At 50.0% G+C, this 27,588-nt stretch overlaps 1 protein-coding gene across 1 annotated transcript; it reads right to left on the minus strand.

Moving 5' to 3' along the window:
- LOC135808425 (proprotein convertase subtilisin/kexin type 5-like) lies at positions 1–25,134 on the minus strand. The gene is made up of 13 exons (XM_065321613.1): positions 24,435–25,134; positions 22,693–22,797; positions 21,334–21,558; positions 20,258–20,339; positions 19,866–19,903; positions 19,233–19,303; positions 18,638–18,723; positions 17,036–17,208; positions 13,802–13,859; positions 13,031–13,191; positions 12,204–12,304; positions 11,174–11,410; positions 1–4,546 (listed from the first exon to the last, which is right to left on the minus strand). The coding sequence occupies exons 1-13, from the start codon at positions 24,663–24,665 to the stop codon at positions 1,000–1,002; spliced, it is 5,115 nt and encodes a 1,704-aa protein (XP_065177685.1). The 5' UTR covers positions 24,666–25,134; the 3' UTR covers positions 1–999.
- Between the last annotated feature and the right edge of the window lie 2,454 nt (positions 25,135–27,588).

Below are 27,588 nucleotides of genomic sequence, written 5' to 3' on the forward strand. Positions count from 1 at the left end.
TAGATTTGTGGTACACGTTTGAACTAGAATTTCAGTGAAAAAACCATGTTCATGATCACGATGTGTATATTAATAATTATGGTGGGCCATGAGTAGGGGAACTAGGGCAGAAACACCAAGAAATCAGAGTCAGGTTAAAATTAATGGTAAAATGGGGCAGAGTTGATCGAGGCAAAGACGAAACTTGATACAACACACTAGTCACGCTTATGCAAACCATCCTCCATCTGGGGAATTGAGAAGGAGGGAAGAAAGAGCTAAAAATGGACACAGGACAGAAGAAACGTGAGCATGATGGGCTTTCGCGAAGGTGGGGTGGGTTTCGTGTCGTCGCGTTGGGCGAGGAGATGATTAATTTATAGACAATGGGGTGGTAATTTTCAAGATGAGGACACGCATTGTTGACATGCTCAGCTAGTGGAAAGTAGTAGCATTATAGACATACTGAATAGTAAAAAAAATAGAGAAGAAAGGAAACCGAGCGCCATTGCATTCACGCAGGCAACGGCAAACTGATATCATGCGCTGTGTGTGTGTGCTACGCCTGGCCTGGGGCACGGTGGGTGATGTTCAACGCATGGCTGACAGTTTGCCACGTGGTTTTACCTTGATAACAGTCACTCAAGTCTAGAATCCTACATACTAGGACATACACACACACACACGCACACACACACGCACACACGCGCGCGCGCGCGCGCACACACACACACGCAGCAGCAGCAGCTCATACCAAGTGAGAATCAACTCGACGTACATGCATGAGCGAGCGTGTGGTACTAGCTCCACGGAGTGTGGCCAAGCACGCAGAGGTCAGAGCCAGACCGGCAGGCACTGACCGTGGTGGCGGCGGGATGGCATGCGGCACAGCACAGCACATCCTTATACCGGGCGGGGGGATATGTAGTTTTAAACGCAATCCAATCCACCGCATACATACTATGAAGGGCAGTCAACACTAGAGTGGTAAGTTTACTACTCCAGCAGCAGATCTGCTGCTCAGAGGTCGACCTCTTCGTCATCGGCAGCCTCGTCAGCGACGGCAAGTCGCTTGTACTGCACCGACGGTGTCCAGCCAGTACCCAGACGTCGGTAAACCAGCATGACAAAGTAGATGACGGCAAGGAAGGCCACGATGCCGGCAACAACTACGGCAACAGCTCGGGCTGCCACATTGCGAGACGTGTGTGCTTGGTCAGTTCCACCACCAACACCACCCGGCCGCTTTGCTCGCATTCTCACGTCTTCGTCGTCGGGCCGAGCAGTCGGCTGCACGCCCTGTCGATTGCGATGAACCACCTCAACAACCTGGCTGCTGCCGTGCGTCGAGGACTCGGATGTCGACGATGGTGCGGTGGAGAAGGAGCCGGGTGAGCATGTCAGAGCACTGGCGTCCGGTGAGCAAGCACAGCACGGCGGAGTGGTGCTGGTGGCCAAGACGGTACAGCAGGGATAGCAGCGACCGTCGACGGGCGATTTGCGATGCGTCACGGCACACCTGTCGCACACGACAGCGCCGCCGTCATTACTGCACTGCTCACAGTTATCAGCACAGGGCAAGCATCGGCCAATCTTCTTATCCAGGTAGTGAGATGGTCGACAGGACGTAGGAACCTCCAGACACGCGCCGTTGACCAGCTTCTGAGAGGCGCGGCAGGAAATGCACGGTGTTGCAGTACCAGCGCAGGCCTTGCACGACGCGTGGCACCTTCCACAGCTGCCGTCCTGGCGAGAGTACCAGCCATTGGGCAGCACAGCTTTACACTGGACGCAGTCACTCTCACCTGGACCTGCGCACGTCAGGCACAGCGAATTGCACTTGTGACATGCACCCCCGTCACGGTGTATGTACTCACCGCTTGGACACTCGGCCCTGCACAGCCCGTCCGCGTGGCGGAACAGGCCGGCGATGCAGGTGCGACACACCGAGGGCCCGCTGCACGTCGCACAGCCGGCGTGGCACTTGCGACAGCGAGCCCCCGTCGCCGACTCCGGGTAGAAGCGTGGCGGGCACTCCAGCAGGCACTGACCGTGATGTAGCCAGCGCTGGCCCTGGCACCGGGTACACTTGCCGGACTGCGAGCAAGTTGAGCAGCCAGGCGGGCACGCGATGCAGCGCTGCGCCGAGACGTCCAACACCTCGCCGGCACTGCACTCGCTCACACAGGTCTTGCTACCGGCGGCCAGAGCAAAGCCGGTCTTGCACGTAGTACACACACCGGCCGACTCACAGTGCAGACAGCGGGCATTACACGCAGTGCACATGGCTCCCAACTTGACACCACCAACCACCGCCGCCTGCGGGAAGAACCCATCGTCGCACGTCGACACACACGAGCCGGACTGCAGCACGGACGGTCGGTGACATGCCGTACAGGAGTCTGGACTGTCGGACACGCACGCTGCACACGACGAGTGACACGTGGAGCAGATGTTACGGCCGTGGGCAAACTGGCCGGGGGGACACGTGGCCACACAGCGCCCCTCCAGCAGATAGCGATTGGGCAGCTGACAGTCCAAGCACTGGTCTGCCGAGCGAGGGCACAAGCGGCACGACGCGTCCACGCACTTGACGCACACGCTGTTCACGCGCGCATAGCCATGCGCTGGGCAGCCCTGCACGCATTCGCCGGCCAGACGCACCTTGCCCGGCGCGCATGCGGCACAGTTACGCTTGCACTCCACGCACATACCACGCGAGTCCTCCACGAACCCACTCGGGCATGCATCAAGGCACTGCGCGTGCATCAGGGACTTTCCCGTTGGACAGGCCGTGCACTGCTCGGCTGATGCATTGCATTCGGCGCACACCGTGCTGCATGGGATACAGTGTGTGGCGTTAGCGTACTGACCCGGCCTACACGTGGACGACACACAGCCGTACAGCATGTCCACTTTGTAGCCAGACTCGCTACAGCGCGCGCAGTCGTTAGCGCCGGGACCTCTGCAGAGGGCACAGGACGGATCGCACGCCACGCACACACCGCCCTGTGACTGGGCAAACGTTTCCTGCGGGCACTCGCGCAGGCACACGCCGCCATGCAGCAACAGCGGCGGCTGACAGCTGGAGCAGGAGTCGGCCGCCGTGGTACATGATTTACACTCGCTGGCACACGGCTGGCATTCGCGTGCACCTTCAGATCCAAAGTAACCGGCTGGGCAGGAGGCTACGCATGACACGGAGCCAGCCACAGTCAAACGCAACATGTCCTCAGAGCACATAGCACAGGACTGCGCATCGTTAGTGCAATCTACACAGCCAGGGACAGAGCAGCGCTGACATGTCTTGCCCAAGCCATCAACAGCATATCCATCTGGGCACTGGTCAGCACATTGACCACTAGCCAACAGCACACGGCCACCATCACACGCACTGCACGCGCCCGCAGACTCTGTACAGGCTGCACACAGCAGTTCAGCATTGCACGGTTCGCAACGGTGCGAGCTGCCGCTTGTGTCGGCACGGAAGCCTGGCGGACAGGAGGTCACGCAGCCGGAACCGCTGGAGCCAGGCAAGATTAGAGTGGAGGGCTTGCATAGGGTACAGGTCATGTCGGCACGACATTGCAAACAGGACACAGGGCATAACTTGCACACACCTTCCACGGTGACAGATCCAGAAGGGCATTGTGTGAAGCATGTGCCATTCGTCCAGAGTACCTTGGGCGACTTGCAAGCCGTGCAGATGTCGTTGGTTGGCCCGCAGCCGTTGCAATCGTCGTTGCACGCCACGCACAGATCATGACCTTCTTGCACGGACGCCGGCGTGGGGCAGCTCACCCAGCACTGATCCTGCCAGAGCTTAGAGCCAGTCAGGCACACGGCACACTGAGACGGGCTGGCACAGCGCTCACAGCGCGGGCCGCACGCCACGCACGAGCCGGCCTCTTCCGAGTAGATCTGGCCGTTGGTGCACTGCACCTGCACCACGCACCGGCCGCCATGGACACTATAGCCGGGGCTGCAGCTCTCGCAACCATGACCATCACTGCCACACTCCCAGCAGTTCTTCACGGCACACTTGCGACATGTGATCTCTTGCTTGTAGAAGCCAGGCGGGCAGCTGTCGTACGGCACACAGTCAAACGCGTTGTCGTCCAGGAACACGGTCATCTCCTTACAGCTATGGCAGTCCTTGGAGGACAAGCCCACACAGCCGTCATGGCACTGGGTATGACAATCGGACATCTCCGGTAGGCGGGTGAACGCAGGCGCGTCGTACGTACCGTGAATCTCCAGCTGGATGCTAGTGACTCTGACATTGGCCTGTGCGTCCACGGTGAACTTCCACTGGCCGTGCGGATTCTCCCCCCAGCTGCGCACGGTCAGGAATCGCCAGTTGTCAAATCCCGTGGTGTGAAAGTCCTTACGTCGGTACGGTAGCAGTTCAGAGTAGGTGCCCTGCGGTGACGTCAGGCCAAACTTAAGTCCACCACGTCGACTGCCGCCCACGCTGATGATAGCGATGACGTTTTCAGCGTAGCGCACCTCGTTTGCCGTGCCCTGGCAGGCCCTCGCCTCTATGGTGAACGTGCCGGGCTTGGTCCTGGTGTGTGCGTGGGTGGGTACAATGCAACCCAGACGTGCACACACAAATAAACACACATGCCCACACGTGCACACACACGTGCACACACAGACATGCACACACGTGCACACACAGACATGCACACACGTGCACACACATAAGTACACGTGCGCACACGCACACACACACCAAAACCAAGGACAAGAGGAACATTAGTGAAAAGAACAAGGAAATTCCAACTGCTTTAGCTATCATTAACACACTGACGTCGATACCCCCACTGACATTGGACAGTCTAACATACAAACGTGGCCATGTCTATAAACCAAACCGGATGTCTGTCCAACCAGGCCTGGTCTTTTCACCTAGACATTGCCCAATGGATAAAAGAACAGTTCGTATTGAGAGCGGGCTGTTTCGGTTATTGGAGCTCGCACTTTCCTGCCACTTGATGCAGTGCACAGTGGCTTGTACAACAGTACTCGCAGGTAACCTATGACTTCACTTTTCGAAAGCTGACGATTGTGTTTCACCCAGAGCAAGCACAGCATGGTGGACTTTATGTTCTTACTCAAAGCAAGAACATGACACCAGTATGGATTCAGAACACGCATGGGCTCAGACCATGTATGGATTCAGAACACGCATGGATTCAGAACACGCATGGATTCAGACCATGCATGGATTCAGAACATGCATGGATTTAGACCACACATGGATTCAGAACACGCATGGATTTAGACCACGCATGGATTCAGAACACGCATGGATTCAGACCACGCATGGATTCAGACCATGCATGGGCTATACATCACTTATACTACAGTTGCGCTCGGCGAAATCCGACCCAAAGTGCAAAACTGGCGCCCTGTACCGATTTTGATTACATCATTGCATGTGTACATGTGTACGTCCAGCCGTATTCGTACCACTTCCAGGACGTCAAGGGGCGCGCAAGTTGAGGGCTCAGAGCACGCACGGGCCATTCCTCACTTATATTGGAGTCCCAGTGTAGACATGAACAGGGGGCACTTGCATAGCTGTACTGGAAAAAAGGTACTAGTATTATAGGAACTGTAACAGGCACTGACATAGGTACATCTTGCAACATGCGTGCTACTCCAATCCCGTACAACTCCAGGTCTTTAAGATCCAGTGGGGAACAGTGACGTGTGGAGCCCTCGAGCTGACACATTTACCGTGGGTTTCGTTATTTCGAATTTAGAAATAATAACGTTCTGATGAGAGACAGTTGTTCTCAGTCCATACCAATATGTACGTGTACTATTCACCAGTCAGTCTGAGCTCCACTAATGAGATCCAACAACAGTCAACACAGCTACATGTACGCGCAGCTGTCCAGCGATGATGATGATGAGTCTGCACTTGTACTATGAATTTAGACTTTGGCTCCGTGCTTTAGAGTCAAACCGCTCATGTTCAAAGTGAGCAAGTGATGGATTAGTTGCATCACCAGCACATGCACTGTTGCAGTTGCTTGCTCTCCTAGTACGCACATGTAACAGGTTTAATCAAACTTGAAAAGTAAGAGGCCTGGTTGAGCGTGCCTCGACCAGTTATATGCAAAATGTGATAGTATACATGTGGCAATGGCGCCAATGAAGGTGCTAATAGACAGGCGTAAGACGCATGAGGTGCGAGGGAGTGTAAAGTTATAGAGAACAGGGGAAAACTGTTACATCATCCCCCTCCTATGGAGAGGAAGGAGCTTATAACCCAAATGCTCAAGTGGAATAGAGTACAATAAGCGCAAACACGTGCGAGACGAAAAAAGGCTTCGCACTGAAGTAACACAATAAGACGACTGAAACTCCATGCAAATAAAGTGTAATAAGCTCAACAAATGTGTAAGGTGAAACTAGAAGTTCAACTGCAAAACTCAGCGGGCAGAAGCCAAGGTTTTGTACTTCTGAAGTGGAACAATGTCATTACCAGATTCATCCAACAAATAATGTTCAGGCTCCCAAGTGGCATCAGAGTAGCCTTGCCACTTGACTAGGTACTGAAGCTGATTCTGCCGGCGGCGGTGACTGAGAATGTTCTCCACCACATAGCGGGCATGACCATCAAGGTCCGTGATAGGCGGAGGCGTAGGCTGTCTCCTATTAGGAATAGCGTTCTTCTCGTAGGCACGGAGTGCCGACACATTAAATACCGGGTGACAGCGGCTGGTATGAGGCAACTTGAGCTTGTAGGCATTCGGGCCGACCACATGGGTTATAGGAAAGGGGCCATACCACTTGGGGCGTAATTTATGGGATGGTCGGTCCCGAGCTTCAGGAGTCAGGAGGAAATCCCGGTAGACCATTACCAAATCTCCCACCTTCAGCTTTCCCTCGACCCTTGTCCGATCTGCATAGAAGGCCTGACGAGCTTGAGCTGCCACTAGCGCATCTTGTGAGATCTTGACCGCGTCTTGTCTTGCTTGCAACCAATCAGCTGAATCTCTGCCTCCCTGAATAGGGTTGAGGAAGTCGGGTGGCGCTCTGGGATTTAGACCGTAATTTAAGAAGAACGGTGTGTTTCCTGTAGATGATTGAGTAGCGCTGTTGATAGAAAACTCACAGAGAGGTAGGAGCATATCCCAGTTATCTTGTTTATGATTTACAAAAGCCCTCAGCACATCCTCTACTATTCTGTTTACTCGTTCAGTTAGGCCATCTGTCTGAGGGTGATTGGCAGTACTAAATGCTAGTTTCGTTCCTAAGCGATCAAACAATTCCTGAAAAAATGCTGCCGTAAATCTTGGATCACGATCACATACAATACTAGAACTCAAACCATGAAGTCGAAATACATGTTGAATATACAGATCAGCACTTCCTTTAGCGTCAATAGTAGAGGAAGTAGGTGCTAAATGTACACACTTTGTCAAGCGGTCTACAAATACATATATAGCATCATGACCTGTATCGGTCCTAGGCAAACCCATGATAAAATCCATCGAGATATCCGCCCACGGCTGACTGGGCACTGGTAAATTCTGCAAGAGACCAGTTTTTAGCTGGCCGCCTTTAACTCGTTGGCAGACGTCACATGACTTGACAAACGCCTTTACATCCAGTCCCATTCTGGGCCAATAGAAATATCTAGCGAGTCTGAAATAGGTGCGATCTCGACCGGGATGCCCCGCAGTCACACAGTCATGGTATTCTTGAAGCAGGGCGAGTCGGAGTTTGCTACTCTTTGGAATGCATAACCTGTTCTGGGGTGAAGATCTGAGATAAAGATAACCGGGTGTTGGAAGGTAACGGTCGTGCAGATTGTCATGGCTTGAATTTTTCAGTCTCCTGATAATGGGAGCAAGATCCTTGTCGCACTTGTAACCGCTGACAATTAACTGCGCTAAGTCTGGATTAATCTCTAGGGTATGCTCTATGGCATTCAACTGAATGTTAGGAGGATAGGATAACCCGCCTATTTCAGAATCACTGAACAGATCTGGACGGCGTGAAAGCGGGTCGGCAATGTTTTTCTTTCCTGGTTTGTGAAAGACCGTAAAGTCATAGTCAGCTAAAAACTCTACCCATCTTGCCTCACGCTTGGTGAGAGTCGGTTTGGTTCGTAAATAGACAACACCCATATTATCAGTCATCAGGTCAAAGTGGCGGAATAGATAGATTCTCCAGCACTTTAATGCAAATACCACAGCCAACGTTTCCCTCTCGGCCGCAGTATAGTTGCGTTCTGCAGCTGACAGTTTCCGACTACAATAGGCTACGGGATGCAAATCCATATCTTCTCCCTGCTGCAGGAGCACACCCGCCACGGCAAAGTCACTTGCGTCAGTTTCTACCGTGAAGCTTTTCTCAACATCGGCCAGTTGCAACACTGGCGCCTCGAGTAATGCTGATTTTAGAGACTCGAATGCCTTCTGTCTAGCAGCGCTCCATTCAAAGCGTGAATTTTTTCCGGTGATTTCTTCTAATGGACGAGAGATGGTCGAGTGTCGATCTATGAACCTTCGGAAATAGTTTGCAAAGCCAAGAAACTTCCTCACATCAGTTACTGACGACGGAGTTGGCCATGTTTCCACAGCACTTATCTTCTTGGGATCAGGGGAAATTGATGTGCCGTTGATTTTATGCCCCAAGAAGAGAACTTCTCTCACGCCGAATTCGCATTTAGACTGTTTGCAATACAGCTCACTATTTCTAAGTGTTTCTAGAACTGTTTGAAGATGATGCTGATGATCTTCCCAGGTCTTGCTGAAAACTAGAATGTCATCCAAGAATACTACAACGAATTTTCGGAGATGCGGTTGCAGAATAGAGTTCATGAGTGACTGAAAGGTGGCCGGGGCATTAGTCAGCCCGAATCCCATGACTCTAAATTGGAAGTGGCCGAACGGCGTATTAATGGCCGTCTTAGAAACATCCGAGTCTTGAATTCTGATTTGATTGTACCCCGACCGCAAGTCCAACTTGGAGAAATATGCACTGCCCTGGATCGTGTCGAATAAGTCATCAATATTAGGAAGACAAGCTTTGTTTTTGATCGTAATTCTATTCAATTCTCGCCAATCGCACACCATTCTCAGAGTACCATCCGACTTTTTCACAAAAAACACAGGTGCACCGTATGGCGACTTACTTGGCTCAATGAATCCCTTCTCAAGTAATTCTGACAGCTGTGACTGGAGCTCGTCCATCTCTGGTTTCGGCAGGCGGTAGGCGGGTCGAGACGGTGGTCTGGCTCCATCTTCTATCTGGATTTCATGGTCGACTGGTCTCTTCGGTGGAAGCTCATTCGGCAGCTCGTCTGGAAATAAATCCTGGTACCTCTTGAGCAGGTTCTGGATGTCTTGTTGCTCTGATTCCTGGAGTTGTGGCCCGGAACGATTCTCCTCGTTTGCAGCAGTGACCCATGCAAGAAACCCCTCGGCTCCACTCCTCAGGGCATGACGAGCTTGTCGGCCACTGATAAACATGCTTTCCACAGATGGCCGGTCGGCTGTCGGCGGGTTAGCTGAAGGCAATTTGGCAACAAAGGGCTCACCGTCCAACTGAACTTCGTTCGTACGGAAGTTGATGCTGGGGTTGTTCCTTGTAAGCCACGGCTTGCCAAGAATAGCGTCGTAGCGAGTCAGGGGATACACAGTAAAGTGCTGTTCCTCACTGAAGCCCCCGACTGTCACCCTTAGCGTGCGTGTGGAAATCTGCGGGACCTCGCTGGTCGAGCCGTCCGCCAATGTTACGCTCAGCACTGCTGAGCTTGCATCCGTGTCAAGATGATGCTTTCGAACAAAACTGTCTGCAATGAAGTCATGCGTCGAACCGGAATCTATCAGCATCACTGCACGGCGACCGCCGATCTTTCCCTGTATGCGCAGTAGGTCGTGTTCAGGTTCATTGCCGACGCTGACGTTGCTGACATGACACCTTTCTGCAACGGGACAATTTCCTACAGCTATGGATGTCTCCGGCTCCGTAGGTTCCTGGAGAGCAACGTCTTCAACCTCCAGAGCTCCGAACCGGTTAGCGACTGGTACCGGCGTGGGTGCTTGGGTCGTCGCCAGTAAGCGCACCCCCTTTCTTACTGGCGACCAGCGTTTGGGTAGCGCTGTCCACCCTCAGTACAGTCTTTAGCGAGGTGGCCTGGCTTCCTGCAAGCAAAGCAGTGTCCCATTGCTCGCAGTTGGACACGCTCTTGGTCCGTCAGCTTGCGGAGGCCCTGAGTCTGACCACGGAAGCTGGGCACGGAACGTGACTCTCTACTGGCTGGTGGCCCCGACGCCGGTGGCCCTGGCGACTGCTCCACGGTGTTTGCTGCCATGACAGCTTGCTCCAGGGTACGTGGATGCTCACGCATGACCTGTCGCTGGATGTGCGGCACTAGACCCCTGACGAACAGCAGCGCTCTGGTGTGGTGGTCGATTTCCGGCACTTGCAGGCTGAGGCGAGTGAAAGCAGCAATGTATGCGTCCAGCGACCCGCGCTGCGCTGCGGAAATTAGTCCCATACGCGATGTTTCCTCGTTGTGCCGTGGTCCGTACACATCGCCAAGTGCCGCTTTCAGAGCAGGCCAGTCGGAAAACACTTGGTTAGCTTCCAATGCCGCTATCAACCAAAGACGAGCGTTTCCAGTCAAAAATCCTGCCGCGTAGTCGACCCTCTGTGCCGCATTTGGGAGCGCCAACGACCGTAGGGCCATGTCCATTGCAAACGTCCATTCTTTGAATGTAGCGGAATCTCCTCCAAACACAGGCGGCTCTTTCGTAAGGCGGGGTGTTGGCTCCCACGGTTCCGAGTTCGGATGTATCGTTCGGTTTCCTTGGATAACGCGCTGAGCGGTCTTGATATCGTTTATCAGCCGAACGACGAGTACGAGGAGCGTAAGCAGAGCGACCAGAACACCTGCCAAAAGCAGAGTAGGAACCATCCTCTGCTACCAGTGTAACAGGTTTAATCAAACTTGAAAAGTAAGAGGCCTGGTTGAGCGTGCCTCGACCAGTTATATGCAAAATGTGATAGTATACATGTGGCAATGGCGCCAATGAAGGTGCTAATAGACAGGCGTAAGACGCATGAGGTGCGAGGGAGTGTAAAGTTATAGAGAACAGGGGAAAACTGTTACAGCACACACAGTGACCACAGTAAGTGACCATCGCTATAACATACTTACTGGTCAATATTCGTAGTGTGTTCCAGGCATGAGTGCATGTCCTGTACACGTCTCCAGTGCCTGGCTAGGTTCACCATGGCCGCAGTGTGCATGAGACCAAAGCCAAACTCATGACTGTGCGTGTGACCCGCCGCGTTGCGTGTCCAGATGTTGGGCTGGTAGTTGACGGCGTCCGGCGGGTGCGGCTGCGACGTGAGTACCACGATGTGCTGCACGTCACGCCATGTTAGCTTGGGACTGCAAGGGGTGGTGATAGGGGCCAGGACATAGCCATACACGTACACACACAGGCACACACACACACACACACAGACACACACACACACACACACACACAGACACACACACACACACAGAGACACACACACACCGCACATAGCAGAGAAAGCAGAATAATAATGAGCCACAGCAGATATGATGCAATAGCATCTTGGAGAGCAAACGCAACAGAATTCGTCAGCACTGAAACATCGGAGACACACACACAGATGAAGAGAAAGTTGAAAATGCGGTTGGTAAGCCATCTCCAGAAATAAGGATGGTCTGGTATCAGGCAACTAGCACCTCACGGATAGGAGCAACCTTGAACTGCAAGACAGCAAATGATTGAGACCTACGCAAATACATGTTCAATGCTGCTCGATGATATCCGATCAAGTGAGAGTGAATTGCGCCCTGCACCAGCAGAACATGGCGTGTTTCCAGGTCTAGGGCTACACAACGTCCCGTGTGGCATTTACTCGCTGCTGTATCAGATTTCATTGAGCAGCAGTGTTCAGTCAACTTTGCTTATAACGACACTCTGCGGGGCATCAGAAAAGTGCCCTTATTCGCGAAGTGTCCTTATACCCGAAGTCTCATTATATGTATTACAGTTAGATGGGACTTTGCTCTGGGCATGGAAATTCTGTCGTTATTCGCGAATTGTCGTTATATTCGCCGTCGTTATTAGCGAAGTTGACTGTAGTTATGACCTGACCGATACGGAACAACAAACAAACACCAACAGCACGACCGTGTGATAACTTACTTAGCTTCCAAGACCAGAGCCAGAAGTCCAGCAGCCATGGGTGCAGCGGCAGATGTGCCGGTGTGGGCTGACGTACAGCCACCGTTTAAATCAACCGTCACCTGAGCACAACAGTGCACACACACACACGCACACACACACATGTACACATGTACACAGGACAGCAAACCGTGATGAGTCCATACGACAGCCGTTGTGTGCATCAAGGAGTCGTTCTCGTAACATCTACATAGGCCATACGGAAGACTTTACAGGGGACTGGAACTTGAAACGATGCGGAGGTGAAACCCCCTTATCGTTTCAAGTTCCAGTTACCTTTGGGGTATGGCCGATTTACACACATACACTCGCATAATGGTATCCCTGGTTGGGAGCACGCTTGTGGCCCCCGCAGGTCTAGGTCTCAATCAAGATCATGGCTTGCATAGACCACAGCAAACGTAGGAATTCTGAATCGGGGGCGGAAACAAAAAACTTTCATCTTGGTTACTAAAGTCTTGTTTCCACTCCATAGTGGACAGTGCAGCATGTAACGCATCAGAAGAGTACCGTACTGGGATAGGATAGTCAATAAGCAACATTGGGCAACATCCAATGGTGCAAGCAACAGTACCAGCTGGCAATTTATACAAGCATACATGAATCTGCATACTCTCGCACACACACACACAGCAGATACACACACACAGCAGATACACACACGCAGCAGATACACACACACACACAGCACACACAGCACACAGCACACACAAACACCCACACACCCACACACCTACACCCACCCACACACACGTGTACAAGTACACACACACAGCAGACACACTTACAATTTGCCTTTCTCCCTGTGACTTCTTTCCACTACTGTATGTACTGGCCAGAGTACTTGAGCAATGTTCAGAATACCAGGGTGATGCACCATGTTCCGACATGGCACTCACACTGATAGAGTAGATTGTGTTTGTGTAGCCATCACAACCACAACTATCACCTGAATATAGGCATCAGCACAAACAACACGTCGCACATGCAGACACACACACACACACACACACACACACACACACACACACACACACACACACACACACACACACAAGACACACACACACACACACACACACACACAAGACACACACAACATGTTTGCTGTGACAAATGAGACCATGGTGCACTCTCCTCCTATCCTGCATGAATTGCTACCACCTGTCCTTGCTACTTCTTCCACTACCAGCTCTCCGTAAATGACATCCCGCCAGCAGCAGTAAGTTGTTTGTTTTTATTTTACTTCACAAGATACACAGGCATTTCTTTTTTTCTGTTTTTATTTGTTTTGTTTTTCTGCCTTCTCTTCTAACCATACGACTAGCCTCTCACTAAAACATGAAGAAGTCATCCTTAGCAGCAGCAACGACACTGGCATCATGAACATAACAAGTCTGGAGATGCACAGCCCAGGCAAGGTGAACACTAAAGAAGAACTGATCTCTGCAGCAAACACAACTCTGCTACACATGTATTAACAAGGGCAGATTTCAACTGCTGCCAGTTACAATACCAGCACTCAAAACTGTCAAAAGAATTAGAGAAACACCACGAACCTTTCGATCCGCCATTGCCGGATGCCCAGACAAAGATGGACCCTAAGCCTCCACGTCCCTACAGACAACAAACAGACACAGTGGAAGCAGGACAGAATCCAGCGCAATACTCATTGGTTTGGCAAACATACACGCTGTTGTGTTTCGCTCTACGTGATTTCTCGACAACTGCTAATCATGCTGTGTTACGATGAAGACGCATCCACCGTTCCAAGAGTGTGTACAGCAGCTTAGATTTCCACACGTTACAGGGAAGGTGCATGCGATGCTCAATCTCACTTTTTATTCCACGAGTCTATCCTCCCCCACCGTACATGCACATGCGCATCCCGTAAACACGCTCCCGTACATATACAAATCTGCACATTCCTGCACACATCCTGTACAAGCAGAAAATTCTGTCGGTCAATAATTTCACCCAACTCCAAAGAAAGGGATTTCGTCCGGTTGAAAATTTAGTCTCTGGACCATAAGAGTGTATTAAAAAGCAGGACAAAATCGACATTAGTCCAACATTTGATTTAGTCCAAACGTTCTTTGGACGAAAAAGACGAAATTAAATTCCAGACGAATATTTCTGCGTATTTTCCGGAATATAAGCCCCCCCCCCCCCCCCCCATTTTTGCCATGAAATACTACTAAGGGAGCATCTCAGAAGTTCGCATTTTGTTTCTAAACGTAACGCATTTCGAAACGGGGGTAGGGGGGTAGCGCCCTTTTCGAATAGAAAAATGACTGTTGGCACATTTTCTGGAACTGTACAGTCTACTACCGTGCTAGATCCTTGCAGCAAATGAGTGTGTTTAGGTGGAGATCTACCTATGTTTGCAGATCAGCTACCCTTGCACTGCATGCATGCAGGCTACTCAGAGGTGTCAAATGTCACACCAGCCTGATCAAACCGTGTACATGTACCTGGCCAGCGTTGACAGCAGTACAGTTGTTGTGGAGGAACTATGTTTATGTGCGTGTACATGTCATTGATTGTACTTGTACTCAGTAAATACGGTACTACTGTATGCCATTCACGACTGCTCTAGCAAAACATTCATGTACATGTACATAAGCATACCATACAGTAGCATGGGGCATGGACGTGTACAGTAGATAAACACGGAAAATGTGCGATAAGACTTTCGACTAGAGGGGGGAGGTAGGGGGGTAAAGTCTATTCGAAATGCGTTACGTTCGCAAAATAAATGCGAACTTATGAGATGCTCCCTAACCCTTTACTGGCCGTGCATGCAAACATCGATCAGAGTATAAGCCACACACCCCTGTTTTTGGTTGAATTATGAGTGTTCAAAGTCCGGATTATACTCCGAAAATATGGTACCCATGCAAGCACTCCACGCTGACCTTCTACCCTGCTTATTGCAGCCCCTTTCCTGTTCCCACATTTTCCTGCTTACCACTTTTGTTGTGCTCCGCTGACACTTTCCCGTCCGCCCTGTTCCATTCACCCTTTCTCGCTCTTCCTTCCCCTTCCTTGTGAGATGGGATGTATTCACTTACCCCTATCCCTAGTCTCTCTCTCCCTCTCCCACCCCCACCCCCTCCCCCTTTTCGACGACTGCTAGTTGTACCTAGTTGCACTGGAAACGTGTCAACCGCATCTGCAGACGCTTTCAAAAGTGTGCAACCACCTGGATTGCCACATGAAGGCAATTGTTGATCTCACTTTTCATCTCCTTTCAAGAAGAAAGCACGGTGAATCCAGTAGACGAGTGGCACGCTGTACTGATGGTACTGGAGCTGTTTTGTTGGACGGCATGGACTGTGATATCGAGCTGGCTCATGGCCTCATCCAGCTGCTGACTGAGCTGAACGAGGAGGAGGAAGAATGTCCTGAGCGGCATCGGTTTGATTCGAATGACCCCAAGTGGACGGCAGAACACTGGAGAACATCATTTCGTTTCGCTAAACAAGATATGGATCGCATGTGCGCAGCTCTCCAAATGCCACAGGAAATGAGGAGTTCCTGCAAGAAGAAACGGTCGGGGTTCGACGAGTTGTGCCTTGTGTTGTATCACCTTGCATACCCCTGTCGCCTCTCGACTTTAGAGGATGTATTCGGCCGGCCAAAGAGTGAACTCTCTGTTTTGTTCAGCTGCACGGTGAAGTATATTTCTGAGACTTGGGGCGAGCTGCTACACAACCTTGGCACTCCATGGCTGACCCCAGAGAGAGTGGAGGAGTACGCCAGGACTGTGCACCGAAAAGATGCGCCGCTAACGAAAGTCTAGGGGGCTGACCCCAGAGAGAGAGAGAGAGTGGAGGAGTGTGCCAGGATTGTGCACAGAAAAGATGCGCCGCCAACGAAAGTCTGGGGGTTTATAGGCGGCACCGTTCGACCCATGCGCCGGCCCATTCAAGGACAGCGGCGGTTTTATAACGGCCACAAGCGTGTACACGTTTCAAAGTTCCAGTCGGCGGTCACCCTGACTGGCATGATCGCCAACCTGTATGGCCCAGTAAACGGCTGGCACCGTGACATGTTCTTGCTGGCAGAATCTGGTTTACTGGAGCAACGGGAAGAGCGCATGCACCGGCCAAACTCCCCACTGGGCTCATCACCTATCTCTAGTCTGTATGTTGATGTGGAGTAACCTTTGCCAGCCGTTCTGATAGGGCCGTTTAGAGGTGCCCACCTCACTTCAGAGGAGAACAGGTTTAACTCGAGACCGAGCCAGGCACGAGTTGCTGTGGAGTGGGAGTTTGGTAAACTTCTACAACAGTTTGCTTTCGTCGATTGCAAAAAAACCTCCAGGTTCTTTTGATGCCCATCGGCACAATGTCCTGCGTGCGTGCATTGCTGGCCAATTGCCACAAGTGTCTGTACGACAGTCAGACAGCAACGTTCTTCAGCTCTGAAGAGAACATCCTGTGCAAGCTCCCACCCTGGAGTGGAGGAGTAGTTGCAACTGTAACAAGTGAATCCATGCCCATGAACGTACATGCATGTACGTGTGCATACCACATACCACTCACAACACCTCCACCCCCCCCCCACACACACACACAGCACTTCCCTACGGAAATCCGTAGAGAGATTTACGTTTTGAAGTCGCCCTCGTCTCCCTGCCCATACGACATACGAATTTTCATCCATGCTTATGTACAGCCCCCCCCCGCCCAATAATATTATGTGGCATGCCGGATGAAGTGATCTCATTTCAATTATGGGCTCCATGCCAAACAAACCAAACCATGTTTATACACGGGGAGACCTACTTTTTCAGTACCCTGCTTGAACGCAGCCTGTGCTAAGCGTGCTGGACCATCCACAGTTAGCCCATCATCGTCCGGTCCCCAGCTACTACTGTAGATATCGATATGCTGCGGGTGAAAGCTCAGCGAGTGGCCCTCCACTATGTCCGTCACTGTGCCGTCCAGCATACGAACACCTGGACGATGACCAGCACAAAACAACAACAACACAGTACTGTCGGGTAGCGCCGAAGAACGACCAGGCTAGAATTTCAGCAAGTACAGCACACCAATGTACATGTATACACAGTAGAGAGGTTGTGCATAACGAAAATTCGTAACTTAGACGTAGTCTGGGCACGAGTAACGAAAAAGGAAAGGAACTTTCGCGAGGATGATCGCGAAACTTGAAGATCTTACGTTTTGAACTTTCGCTTCTTTCTCGCAAGCTTCTGTATACATGTACATGTAGCTGTGTTGATGCACGTGGTGTCAAGATTTTTTCGCCATGGTCTTTTCAAGTCGTTCTGCGAGTTCTTCCTACTCGGCATCCTGTGGAGCTGATGGATCTCTTTCCCGCTCTCTCAGCGATCCTCTGTCACCTGGACAGCGCTCGGCTAGTTTTGTCAGTTCTGTCAGATCTGGAAGTCCTGCCAGTGCTCGCCCTGTGACAAATTATACTGCTGAATCCTCGCAGGAGAATTCTGCCACTTCGGCGTCTTCGTCTTCCCCTGCGACGTCTCAGCGAAGGAAATTTGATCTCGCGATGGACCTGGCCCTTCTCAGGCAGCTTCGTTCTCACGACTAACCGTTTCGACGAGGGTCTCCAGCCATGGAGATCGTTGCCTGTGAGCTGGAAAACTTGAGCCCAACTCAGTTTGGTGGTGGTGTGCCTACACGTGGCCGGGCCGGAGTGCACACTTGATTCAAAAAAATGTTCACCACGCGCGAAAACAGCGGAAAAAGTACTCGAAAGGGTCACCATGGTCACACTACGTTTTTCGTTGAGCACAACAGATTTTCTTTAGGAATTTTCGTCACTTCCAGATGGCTCAGATTCCGAAAGATCTTTACGAATTTTCGTTATGCACAACCTCTCTAGTGACTCACTACTGTGCATTGACTGTAGTACATGAAATTAAGAACGGTCTAGGCTAGGAGGCTGACCTCCCCCAGTTCTTCGGAGACCGACAGTGCTGTAGCAGCCCCCGCACAGTCATGGTGTGAGCAAGAACACATGGAAGTAATGGGCGTGTTTGATGACACACGATTCAGTCCATTCTGGAACTTCCCATCATGCATACACGCAGATTTCTCCGTCAGAATCCAAGGAATTCAATTCCGCCTGTTCCGAAGTGAAGGTAGAAGTTCTAATTCTCCCGCCAGGATTTACGCATTAGGCGTACATGTACGCGTTGTTGACACCAAGGGTGCCTGTTGCACGTATGGGCAATCATCGGATTTCAGTGCCCACGACAGTACATATTTAGTCATGGGACAAAGATGTGAAACAGAATGCAGTACAAGATACCAATCTACAACGGCACATGTACATGTACTACCTACAGGCAACAGTAACCAATGGTTACAAGATGGAAGTAGAGGGCAAAGGAGTAAGCCACTCACCACCGATGGAGCTGTTGTATGCTGCACCAACCACACAGACGTCATTCAAACCTGCAGATGCCTCGCCAGCACAGCGAGTTCCGTGCCTGTTCGACAACGGGATAGAACCACCATGAGCGCATGCACGCACATACACACGCGTGTGCGCAAACACACACACACACACACACACACACACACACACAAACATGCACACACACACACACACACACACACACACACACACACACACACACACACACACAAGCACGCACACACAAACACGCACACAAACACACACAAACACACACGCACGCACGCACAAACACACACACACACACACACACACACACACATGCATTATTACCAATACCCTTCCGTACACAACGGAGTATGTGGTCAGAATGGCATCATTATAAGTTTATAACAGCGCATAAAGATATATTTCAGGAAGGCAGGTGGAAAGGAGAATGTCCCTGAGCAGCTATCACGTTCATTCCCTACAACAGCAACAAGAGGTTCCTTCGGTGTACTGAAAATAGTTTATCTATTACGTTTTCGGAAATACGGCAGATCTCACATACATCGAAACACAACATAGTTATGCTACACTCACTTGTTCTCATACGATGGTCGTGGTTTAGGGTCTGGATCGTTGTCGTTGTAGTCGTAACTTGCCTCTGGATCCTGCAATGACGGGGGGGGGGGGGGGGGGGAGGGGGGAGGGCACACACACACACGCACATACACACACACATACACGCACACACACAAGCATGCACGCACACACACACACACATACACACAAGAGCGTAGTGGATAAGATACCGAAAGCACTAAAGAAAGATCACTTAGCAAGTTAGCAAGCACATTCGGTACAAGTGCCGGCAGGTTTCGCAATCCTACAAACCATACTGTAAGTGTAAGTCGACAAATTTTCGGCACATTCAAATGTCGGACTCCCAGGGCTAAAACACATTTCGGCTGAAACAATTTTCGGCCCGTACTGCTGCTGCCTGTATACACTGTCACACTGAACCTTGCACAACAAAATTTCCGCTGCAACAAATTTTCGGCCAAATACGATCAGGCCGAAAATAGCCGAAAATAAATATGCGCCGAATACGTGTGGACTGACAGTCGTTATTCGAGATGCAGTGCCACAGCACATGCAGTGCCACAGCACATGCAGTGCCACAGCACAAGCAGCACATGCAGGCTGCAGTACTCACACAGTGCACACACTTACGTATTGATTCTTCAAGTCAGGATGCGTGTATTCAATGCCTGAACACGAGAACACATGGGCACGCACACGCGCGCGCGCGCGCACACACACACACGCACAGGAAGATAAAAACACGCGAACATACACAAACATCATGTCAGCACACGACGACCACTCGAGCTGGGAGGGAACAAAAAACCTGGGGGCTCGATGGCATAGAAATAGTTGATACTGGGTGATAGCCGAGGTAAGCCATGCACAGTACACCCATGCATTGGAGAACACCCAAGGTTAGAAGATCAAGTAGTTAGTACAGCAATGGATGCACCTGTCCACTGTGTGTGCCTAATCACACAGACGCTGGGTATGAGCGACGTCAACAATTTACGGCAACACAGAGAAAACCAGCGTACCGTCGTCGAGGATGCTAATGACAACACCACGCCCCGTGTAGCCACGGCGCCACACTGGCATAGGTTCCTGATACCGACGAAACTGTCAACCACAAACAAGAGCCAAAACAGAACACAGGATACATTGGAGCAGATCAGGAGCTGAATAAGGCAACATGCAACAGACAAAACAGCTACCTTTTCATCTTTGTCTTCACGTGTTTTCACCAGCAGATGATGAGTTGAACAAAAAACTAAAGAGAGGTTCTGCAAAACGAAAAAGCGTACAAATTTTCGCTCTGCGTCAAGAAGGAAACTTCGCACTTAACTTTCGCAACTTTGGACGCGAAGCTTGCAGGGAATGCGAAAAGAACTTTTGTGAGAAGGTTCGTGAGATCGGGTCAACGGGTTCACGGCGTACGTGCACTTGGGCGTGTGCAAACGTCCGATGCAAACATTCGCACACATTCTCGTAAGGCCCGTCGCGACACTAACGTGTTACTTTGTGCGCATTTTCGATTTGCAGAACCTCGCTATTGACTCATTACGGCAGCTGGAATGGAACAACTTTTTGCGGGCCACTTTGATTGCTTGCTGCCACCCTAGTTACTACTTCGAAGTACTGGTCAGTCCAAGCGTGGAGCTTCAATCTTACTGGGGCCACCGTCATCGCAGCTTCTTCATCATCCAGTGTGCAGAGCAAGTGACAGCACGCCCAAGGTTACAATCATGTACATGTACGTGTATGACTGTATACAGTTCATAGCAAACATGTACCATGCAGAGCGGCGGCGGGTATCACACAGTGTGGGTGCGCGGCTGATCTGGACCGCCTGGCCCTGCTCAACCTGATGACGGTGACTTGACCAGGCCGTGCATGCGCGTGTATTGTGAACTGGCAATGAACATAAAGTACTGGCAACTGAAATCAGACACCTAGTAGCGATGCGCTCACATTGCAAACACCCAGCATGGGATGGCAACACTACCAAATACAGACCACTAGAATCGGTGCTGCACTCCAGCATGATATTCAGGGGTTGGATTTCAGTTGCCACCACTGTATGAGTACATTGTCATGGCATTACAGCACTCACATGATACCACATCTGACTCCACATTGGGTCGCGAGGATCATGGTACGGTTGCCCGTGGCCAGTGGCGTTCACTGACAGCGGGACATCACGCTTCGGCAAGCCCCGTCTCCGTCTGCTGGGATGCTGTTGGTGGTGACGGTGATGAGGATGACGCGGAGCATGCTCCTGCGACGCTATGCTTCGCTTTGACCGCTTCAACACCTTCTGCTGTTCGGCCCACCGCACCTGCACCACAATGAGGACAAACAGAGCGAAGAACGTAAAGGAATGATCGTACAGATCACGGACACAAATACGCACGGAAACTCGTCAGAAGTGAGGCCAAGCACGATGAACTTCTGACATTCACACAGTGCGTTACTAGCTAAACCATACTCATTACTGTCTCCCTACAGTACATAGCCAGGGCTAAAAAACTAGTTACCTGTTCACAGCTTGCATTTTATCTTGCTAGTATCTATTTCTGAAGTAATGCGTGTCCAGTGCATGAATGAGTACTCTGACTTATTCCAAGTACGATTATTTTCCAAAAAACGAGCGAGTGATCGAATATTCGGTATACAGTCAACTTTGGGTATAACGACACTCAGCGGGGCATCAGAAAAGTGTCCTTATACCCGAAGTCTCATTATATGTACAAGTATTACAGTTAGATGGGACTTTACTCTGGGCATGGAAATTCTGTCGTTATTCGCGAATTGTCGTTATATCCGCAGTCGTTTTTACTAACTTTTTAGCGAAGTTGACTGTAATTGTTTCACCCCTAGTTAACAAAACTAGCAAGATACAAGTAGTTAGATGGCTACACAAATGCAGGCTGTGACCAGGTAACGGTGCATGCACGCACAGAGGTGAATTGCTCGCTTACCCCGGGGGCAATATGTATAGTGCCGCTGGGGGCAAAGAGGACGAGCGAGGAAACCCTAACTGAACAAGCAGACCAAACTAACTTCCCTAGATACATGCCTATCACTGCTAGGAACGAGTGCCAGTCAAGCATCAGAATACGTATGCATGATGAAAGGACACCGAGCATGGCATAGATGTCCAAGAGCATGTGCATCATTAACACATACATCAGCACATACAACAGCACATACCTGAGCAAGTACACGAGCACATATATGTACATGTACACACACTTGAGATGTACATGAGCATGCATGCACAGTGATGCACAGACCAGTTACAGAGAATAGTAGTGCCACAGTGTGGCCTGGCATGCAACGTTCACCACTCGGCTTAAAGACGTGAACAGACACGGTGTCGGAGGGCATTCAGGACTGACTTGGATCACTACTGGATCACTACCCCCCCACACACACACACACACACATGCACACATGCAGCTGAACAAACCTCGGTATGTCCATGCAGAACTGATGTCTTCTCGTGTGCATGTTCATGATGAACTTCTGGGTGATGCGGGTGAGCAAAGGTATGGAAGTCATCCAGCGTACCCACCTGGTGGTAAGAAACATACCGGGGAAAAAGAGATCATACACACACACACACACACACACACATGCACGCAAGCATGCACGCATGCACGCACGCGTGCGCACACACACACACACACACACACACACACACACACACACACACACACACACACATGCACGCACACACACACGCACGCACGCACGCACGCACACACACACACACACACACACACACACACACACACACACACACACACACACACACATAGAGTACGAGGCTGAATTAGCGATGGAGAGATGCAGCATTAGAGACAGCAATACGAGAGCATATAACACAGAACACCGGTATACCCAGCTCACTCTCAGGCCTAATGTTAACAAACTATACAGAACTTCTTCCCAGTACTCTAGGGCTCACGTTGGATGACAAGACAATAGTGGAACATGGAAACTTGGAAAGTATGGGTTGTTCCCCCCTGACCCCCCCCCCCCCCCGGTAATTTTTTCTTCTTGCTAGAAACCAGTGAACACTGTGGGTGCTTCAGATGGCAGGAAGTGCAAGCTCTATACCAATGTCGAGAGCAACTACGTTCTTTTACTTGGAAGTAGTACTACTCCCGAAGACACACCACCTGAGTGCGTACAGTAAGACTATGATATTATGTGTTCGAGTGGAAATAAACGCTATATCAAAATTCTCATCAATGAGAACTGAACATACAATGTACAGGTACAGCTGTATGCTGTCTGTAATCCAATATGGGCATGGCCAAAGCTGTATGCTGTCTAGAATACAGTATGGGTATAGTCAAAGCTGTATCCAGGATGGGCATGGGTTAACGCTGTCCGCACCCCCAACTGTTGGCGCGGGTCCAACTCAGTGACATCCGGCGGCACTTCAGGATTGACATTCCATAAGGCATGTTAGCAGCATGCAATGTCCTCACCCTACTGTCTGTGCACGTGCCAATGGGAGGCATGTACTGTAAGTCTACAAATTGTCAGCACGTTCAAACGTTGGTCTCCCAGGACTAAAACACATTTCGGCCGCATTGAAATTTCAGCCTGTACTGCTGCTACCTGTATACACTGTCACACTGAACCTTGCAAAACAAAACTTCGGCTGCAACAAGTTTTCGGCCAAAAAATGCCCAGGCTGAAAATAGGCGAAAATTAATATGCGCCGAATATTTGTGGACTTACAATACGTCCATGTGGCTGTGTCCACACGAGTTTTCAACATGGGCTGAAACTCAGTGCAAGTACGTAAGTAAGGACGACAGTACCAGTATGTCTTCTAGATTCCAACTCTCCTCCTTAGGTGTCTGGCTGGTATTTAAAACCTTCGACACTGGTCAATTGAAAATCAGAAATCCTTTTTAACGTTAGAAGGTGTACACCACACTGGTAGTGCGGATGTCTGTGAGGGGTCGAAAGCCTCATGTTAATGCATCAAAATCCTCGTGTCAACACAGCCTAAACTTACGCAACATGACCTTTACTAAATGGTTGCTACTAGTACAGTACAAGAACAAGTACACGCACATACAGACACAGACACACACACAAATACACAAGCACGCACACACGTGCGTGCTTGTGACGTGTGTGTGTGTGTGATTGAAAACGCAGACAACGCCAACGGCAGCGCTTTCTTACCTTGGACAGATAGGTGAAGCCAGTTTCCCTTGCCACTCGGCGCGCACCTTCCTCCCCTCCCTGCACCTCCACTGCCCATTGATTTAGGTAATGATGAGCTGGGTGAGAATTAGGCTCAGAAGCATCCGAGTCACCCACTGCTTCGTCACGCCGTTCCGCCAGTACGACACAGCACGCCACCAACAAACACGTGCACGCTCTCCATAGTCGAGCCCAGAATACTGGACTCATAATGTACTGTCTGCAATTTCCCGAGTTCTCCCTCTCGCCTCCACCAACTCCATTCAAAATTCAGCGAACAAAGAAGCAGGCGATGTCCTTCCTCGAACAATCACTTGATGCTCACCTGCACTCTCGCTACACTACCTCCAGGGAATACTCGCGATGCCAAGCTCCTAAAGTAACGACTTACGTAGATCTACTGGGCAGCAAGATTCAACAATACTAACAAAATAAATTTTACAATAACAAAGAGAATCTCCTCAGCACTTCGGAATTTTCAAACTCTGATCTCTTTCTCTCTCTTCTCTTTGCAATCCTCAAGAATGAATTCAGTGAGCCGTCAATGTCCTTGCCAGCCGTCTGTTATCCATGGACGTGGCAACTTATCAGCATCGAGCTGACACCGTGCCGATTCCTCGTTGGGCGATTTTGACTGCTGACAAACGCCTCGCGTTTAGTTGTAGTTCGTCGGCCATCCGATCTTTGATCACTTGAACTAGTTGAAGTCTCCATTTAGCATCTGGTGCATCGGCTTGACTGTGCTGCCAATGTCATGCATGCAAGAGCTTCACCTGTGAGAATGACGTAATTAATATTTTACTTCTAGGCAGGATTCACTGGGTTTTCTTCAGTTTTCCTGTGCGAAGTGGCCACACATTGCCTGTTTTATGTTTTTCGGTGTTGCACCTGGCTGATTTTGCAAACACCTGGCTGGTACGTAACATAAACAACAAGCTTGCCGATCTCTGCACTGCAGTACCAGAGTACTGTGCAGCAAAACTTGAAAAAGGCCTGTCTATTTTTGCTGTTGTTTTCTTTTCAAGCGGCATTCACTGGTCACGGCCACCAGCAATTGTGTAACCGCCGGTGGGACTCATGGAAGCCCAGGGAGAACACGATCTCATCTAGTTGAAACTTGGTTGTTTGAGGCTGCATTGCCGAAAGTCGCTTGTCTGTGGGCGTTCTTCAATTTCCCACATGACCTGCAAATGGGTTCACGCGAATACGAAACGGCGTGTTTTGGTGAAAAGTCATTTCCTTCTATTTCCTGTGCCGCTGCCGCGGGGCAACGAGCTGTCAACAAACTATCTTGGATGGCTGGATTGTATACGTATGTGATTCGATGTGTTGCTATGAGTATGATGACTTTAGGGCCTGCTTTGTCAAGTTTGTGCCGTGTCGTCTCTTGGCTATGGTGAATTATTTACTGACAGTGTAACTGTGTTGTACCTAAACCTGTGAACCTGCGAACCTGTGAACAGGATCAGTACATAACAAACTCTACAAATAGTCAAATAATAACTATAGTCTTGCGCAGCTGTGGATAGCAGTGTGAAGTGCGCACATCTATGGGCTACCCTTAGTGTGTTGATGTCAGTGTAAACCAGCATACACATCTAACTAAGTAAGGATTGGTACTTGAGCCAGATGAAAGTAGACATCCCACACTAGGCTACTGACTGTGCAGTTCGGGCTCGAACATATGTTAGGGTCGAACATCAGCAGAGATTTGTACTGTTTGGTCTCCGTTGAGTGATTTGACCCAGCCCAACCCATGATGCCTGATTTACCCAACCCCTAATGTGTAGTAACTCTTGGCAGATGTCAATCCAGACATGCGGACCACACCTTTACTCAGCACTCATGGGCAGACCCTTGTGGCACTTCTCCCCGATGTTATCAATATCACTGGATCAGTCACTATACAATGTCATGACTTTGTAGTAGTTTGTAGACCGGTCGTTTGCTCCCAACACTGCAACAGGCATAACGTCATTTGAGCTCCTGCCGTATCCCAATGTTTAGTCCACCATACTATTACTAGTAATTGAAACTGAGTGTTCATAATAGTCTATCGGTTGTAAACTTTGCCATCTAACCAGTACCGCTATGCATGCACTGGAAATTTGGAAAGGGTCGGCTCAGCGCTGGACAGGAATGCGAACAATGCGGTCCGTTTCCAGGGCTGTGCTGGTGCTTGTGGCTTGTCCAGCTGAGCTGCAAAGCTGGTTGAACTGGTGTGCATTCTACTTCAGTACGTGTACATGTGTAGCTGCTTCCTGTCGCTGGTCTCGGTGATCACTGCACATGCATGCCAGGGCAACTCAACTAGCTAACTTGTAAAACTCTACATGAAACTATTGTACCGGAAGTGCGAATTTTGTTGCAAGACACGGTCCACCATGTGCCTAGCACCGAGAAATTCCAAGCCAATCTCGACTAACTTCTGTGATCGGCCAGTTTGGGTGGTTGCATTAGCTGAGCAGTGTGCGTGCCGTCTGGAGTATCTTGCTTACGCGTACAGCGGCGGATCCAGCAATCTTTACAGCAGGGTTCCAGCGTAGTCAAAACTGAATAGCTGATACATGTACAGTCTGTATCGGCTATAGCGTACCCTTTTGATTTCCGTGATTTTATCACTATAACCGATGCATCACTATATGCGATACGATCGATTTTTTTTCTTTTTTCAATCTACACATGAAAGGCAAGGAAATACAATGTATAGTACTTCCAGCATGGCGTTTTGACAAATGAGCATGCTGCATACATTGTAGTTGACAGTGCCCGCATTTCCATTAAAAAATTCTGTTATGTACATGTATCACTATAAAAATAAGCAACGTGAAGAAAGTAAAAAATAGGGCGTTTGATATTATTGCTACATGTATTTTAAAGTTATCACAATAGCCGATAATAATAGTGTGTTATGCATGTTTTGATTCTTTGTTGCCATCATAATATCCGATATATCATTACATCCGATAATATTGGTTATAGTGATATTTTTACTGGATAAAATACGTTTTGCTTTTGATATTTCGTACCAATATCACTGTAGCCGGTATATTCTTATATCCGGTCACTCTATAGCCGATACAGACTGTACATGGACATGCATATGGTTACCAGTACAGTCAACTTCGCTATT

This window comes from Sycon ciliatum, chromosome 2, assembly GCF_964019385.1.
Source record: "Sycon ciliatum chromosome 2, ocSycCili1.1, whole genome shotgun sequence".
NCBI lineage: Eukaryota > Metazoa > Porifera > Calcarea > Leucosolenida > Sycettidae > Sycon > Sycon ciliatum.

Bases quoted from the DNA above. Each gene is read 5' to 3' on its own strand.
- LOC135808425 (XM_065321613.1), bottom strand. From the start codon at position 24,665: ATGAGTCCAGTATTCTGGGCTCGACTATGGAGAGCGTGCACGTGTTTG. The intron at 18,724-19,232 runs GTGAGTGTAGCA...GTTGTCGAACAG, and splicing joins CGACCATCGTATGAGAACAA to GCACGGAACTCGCTGTGCTG. The intron at 4,547-11,173 runs GTAAGTATGTTA...CGCACACACCAG, and splicing joins CACACTACGAATATTGACCA to GACCAAGCCCGGCACGTTCA.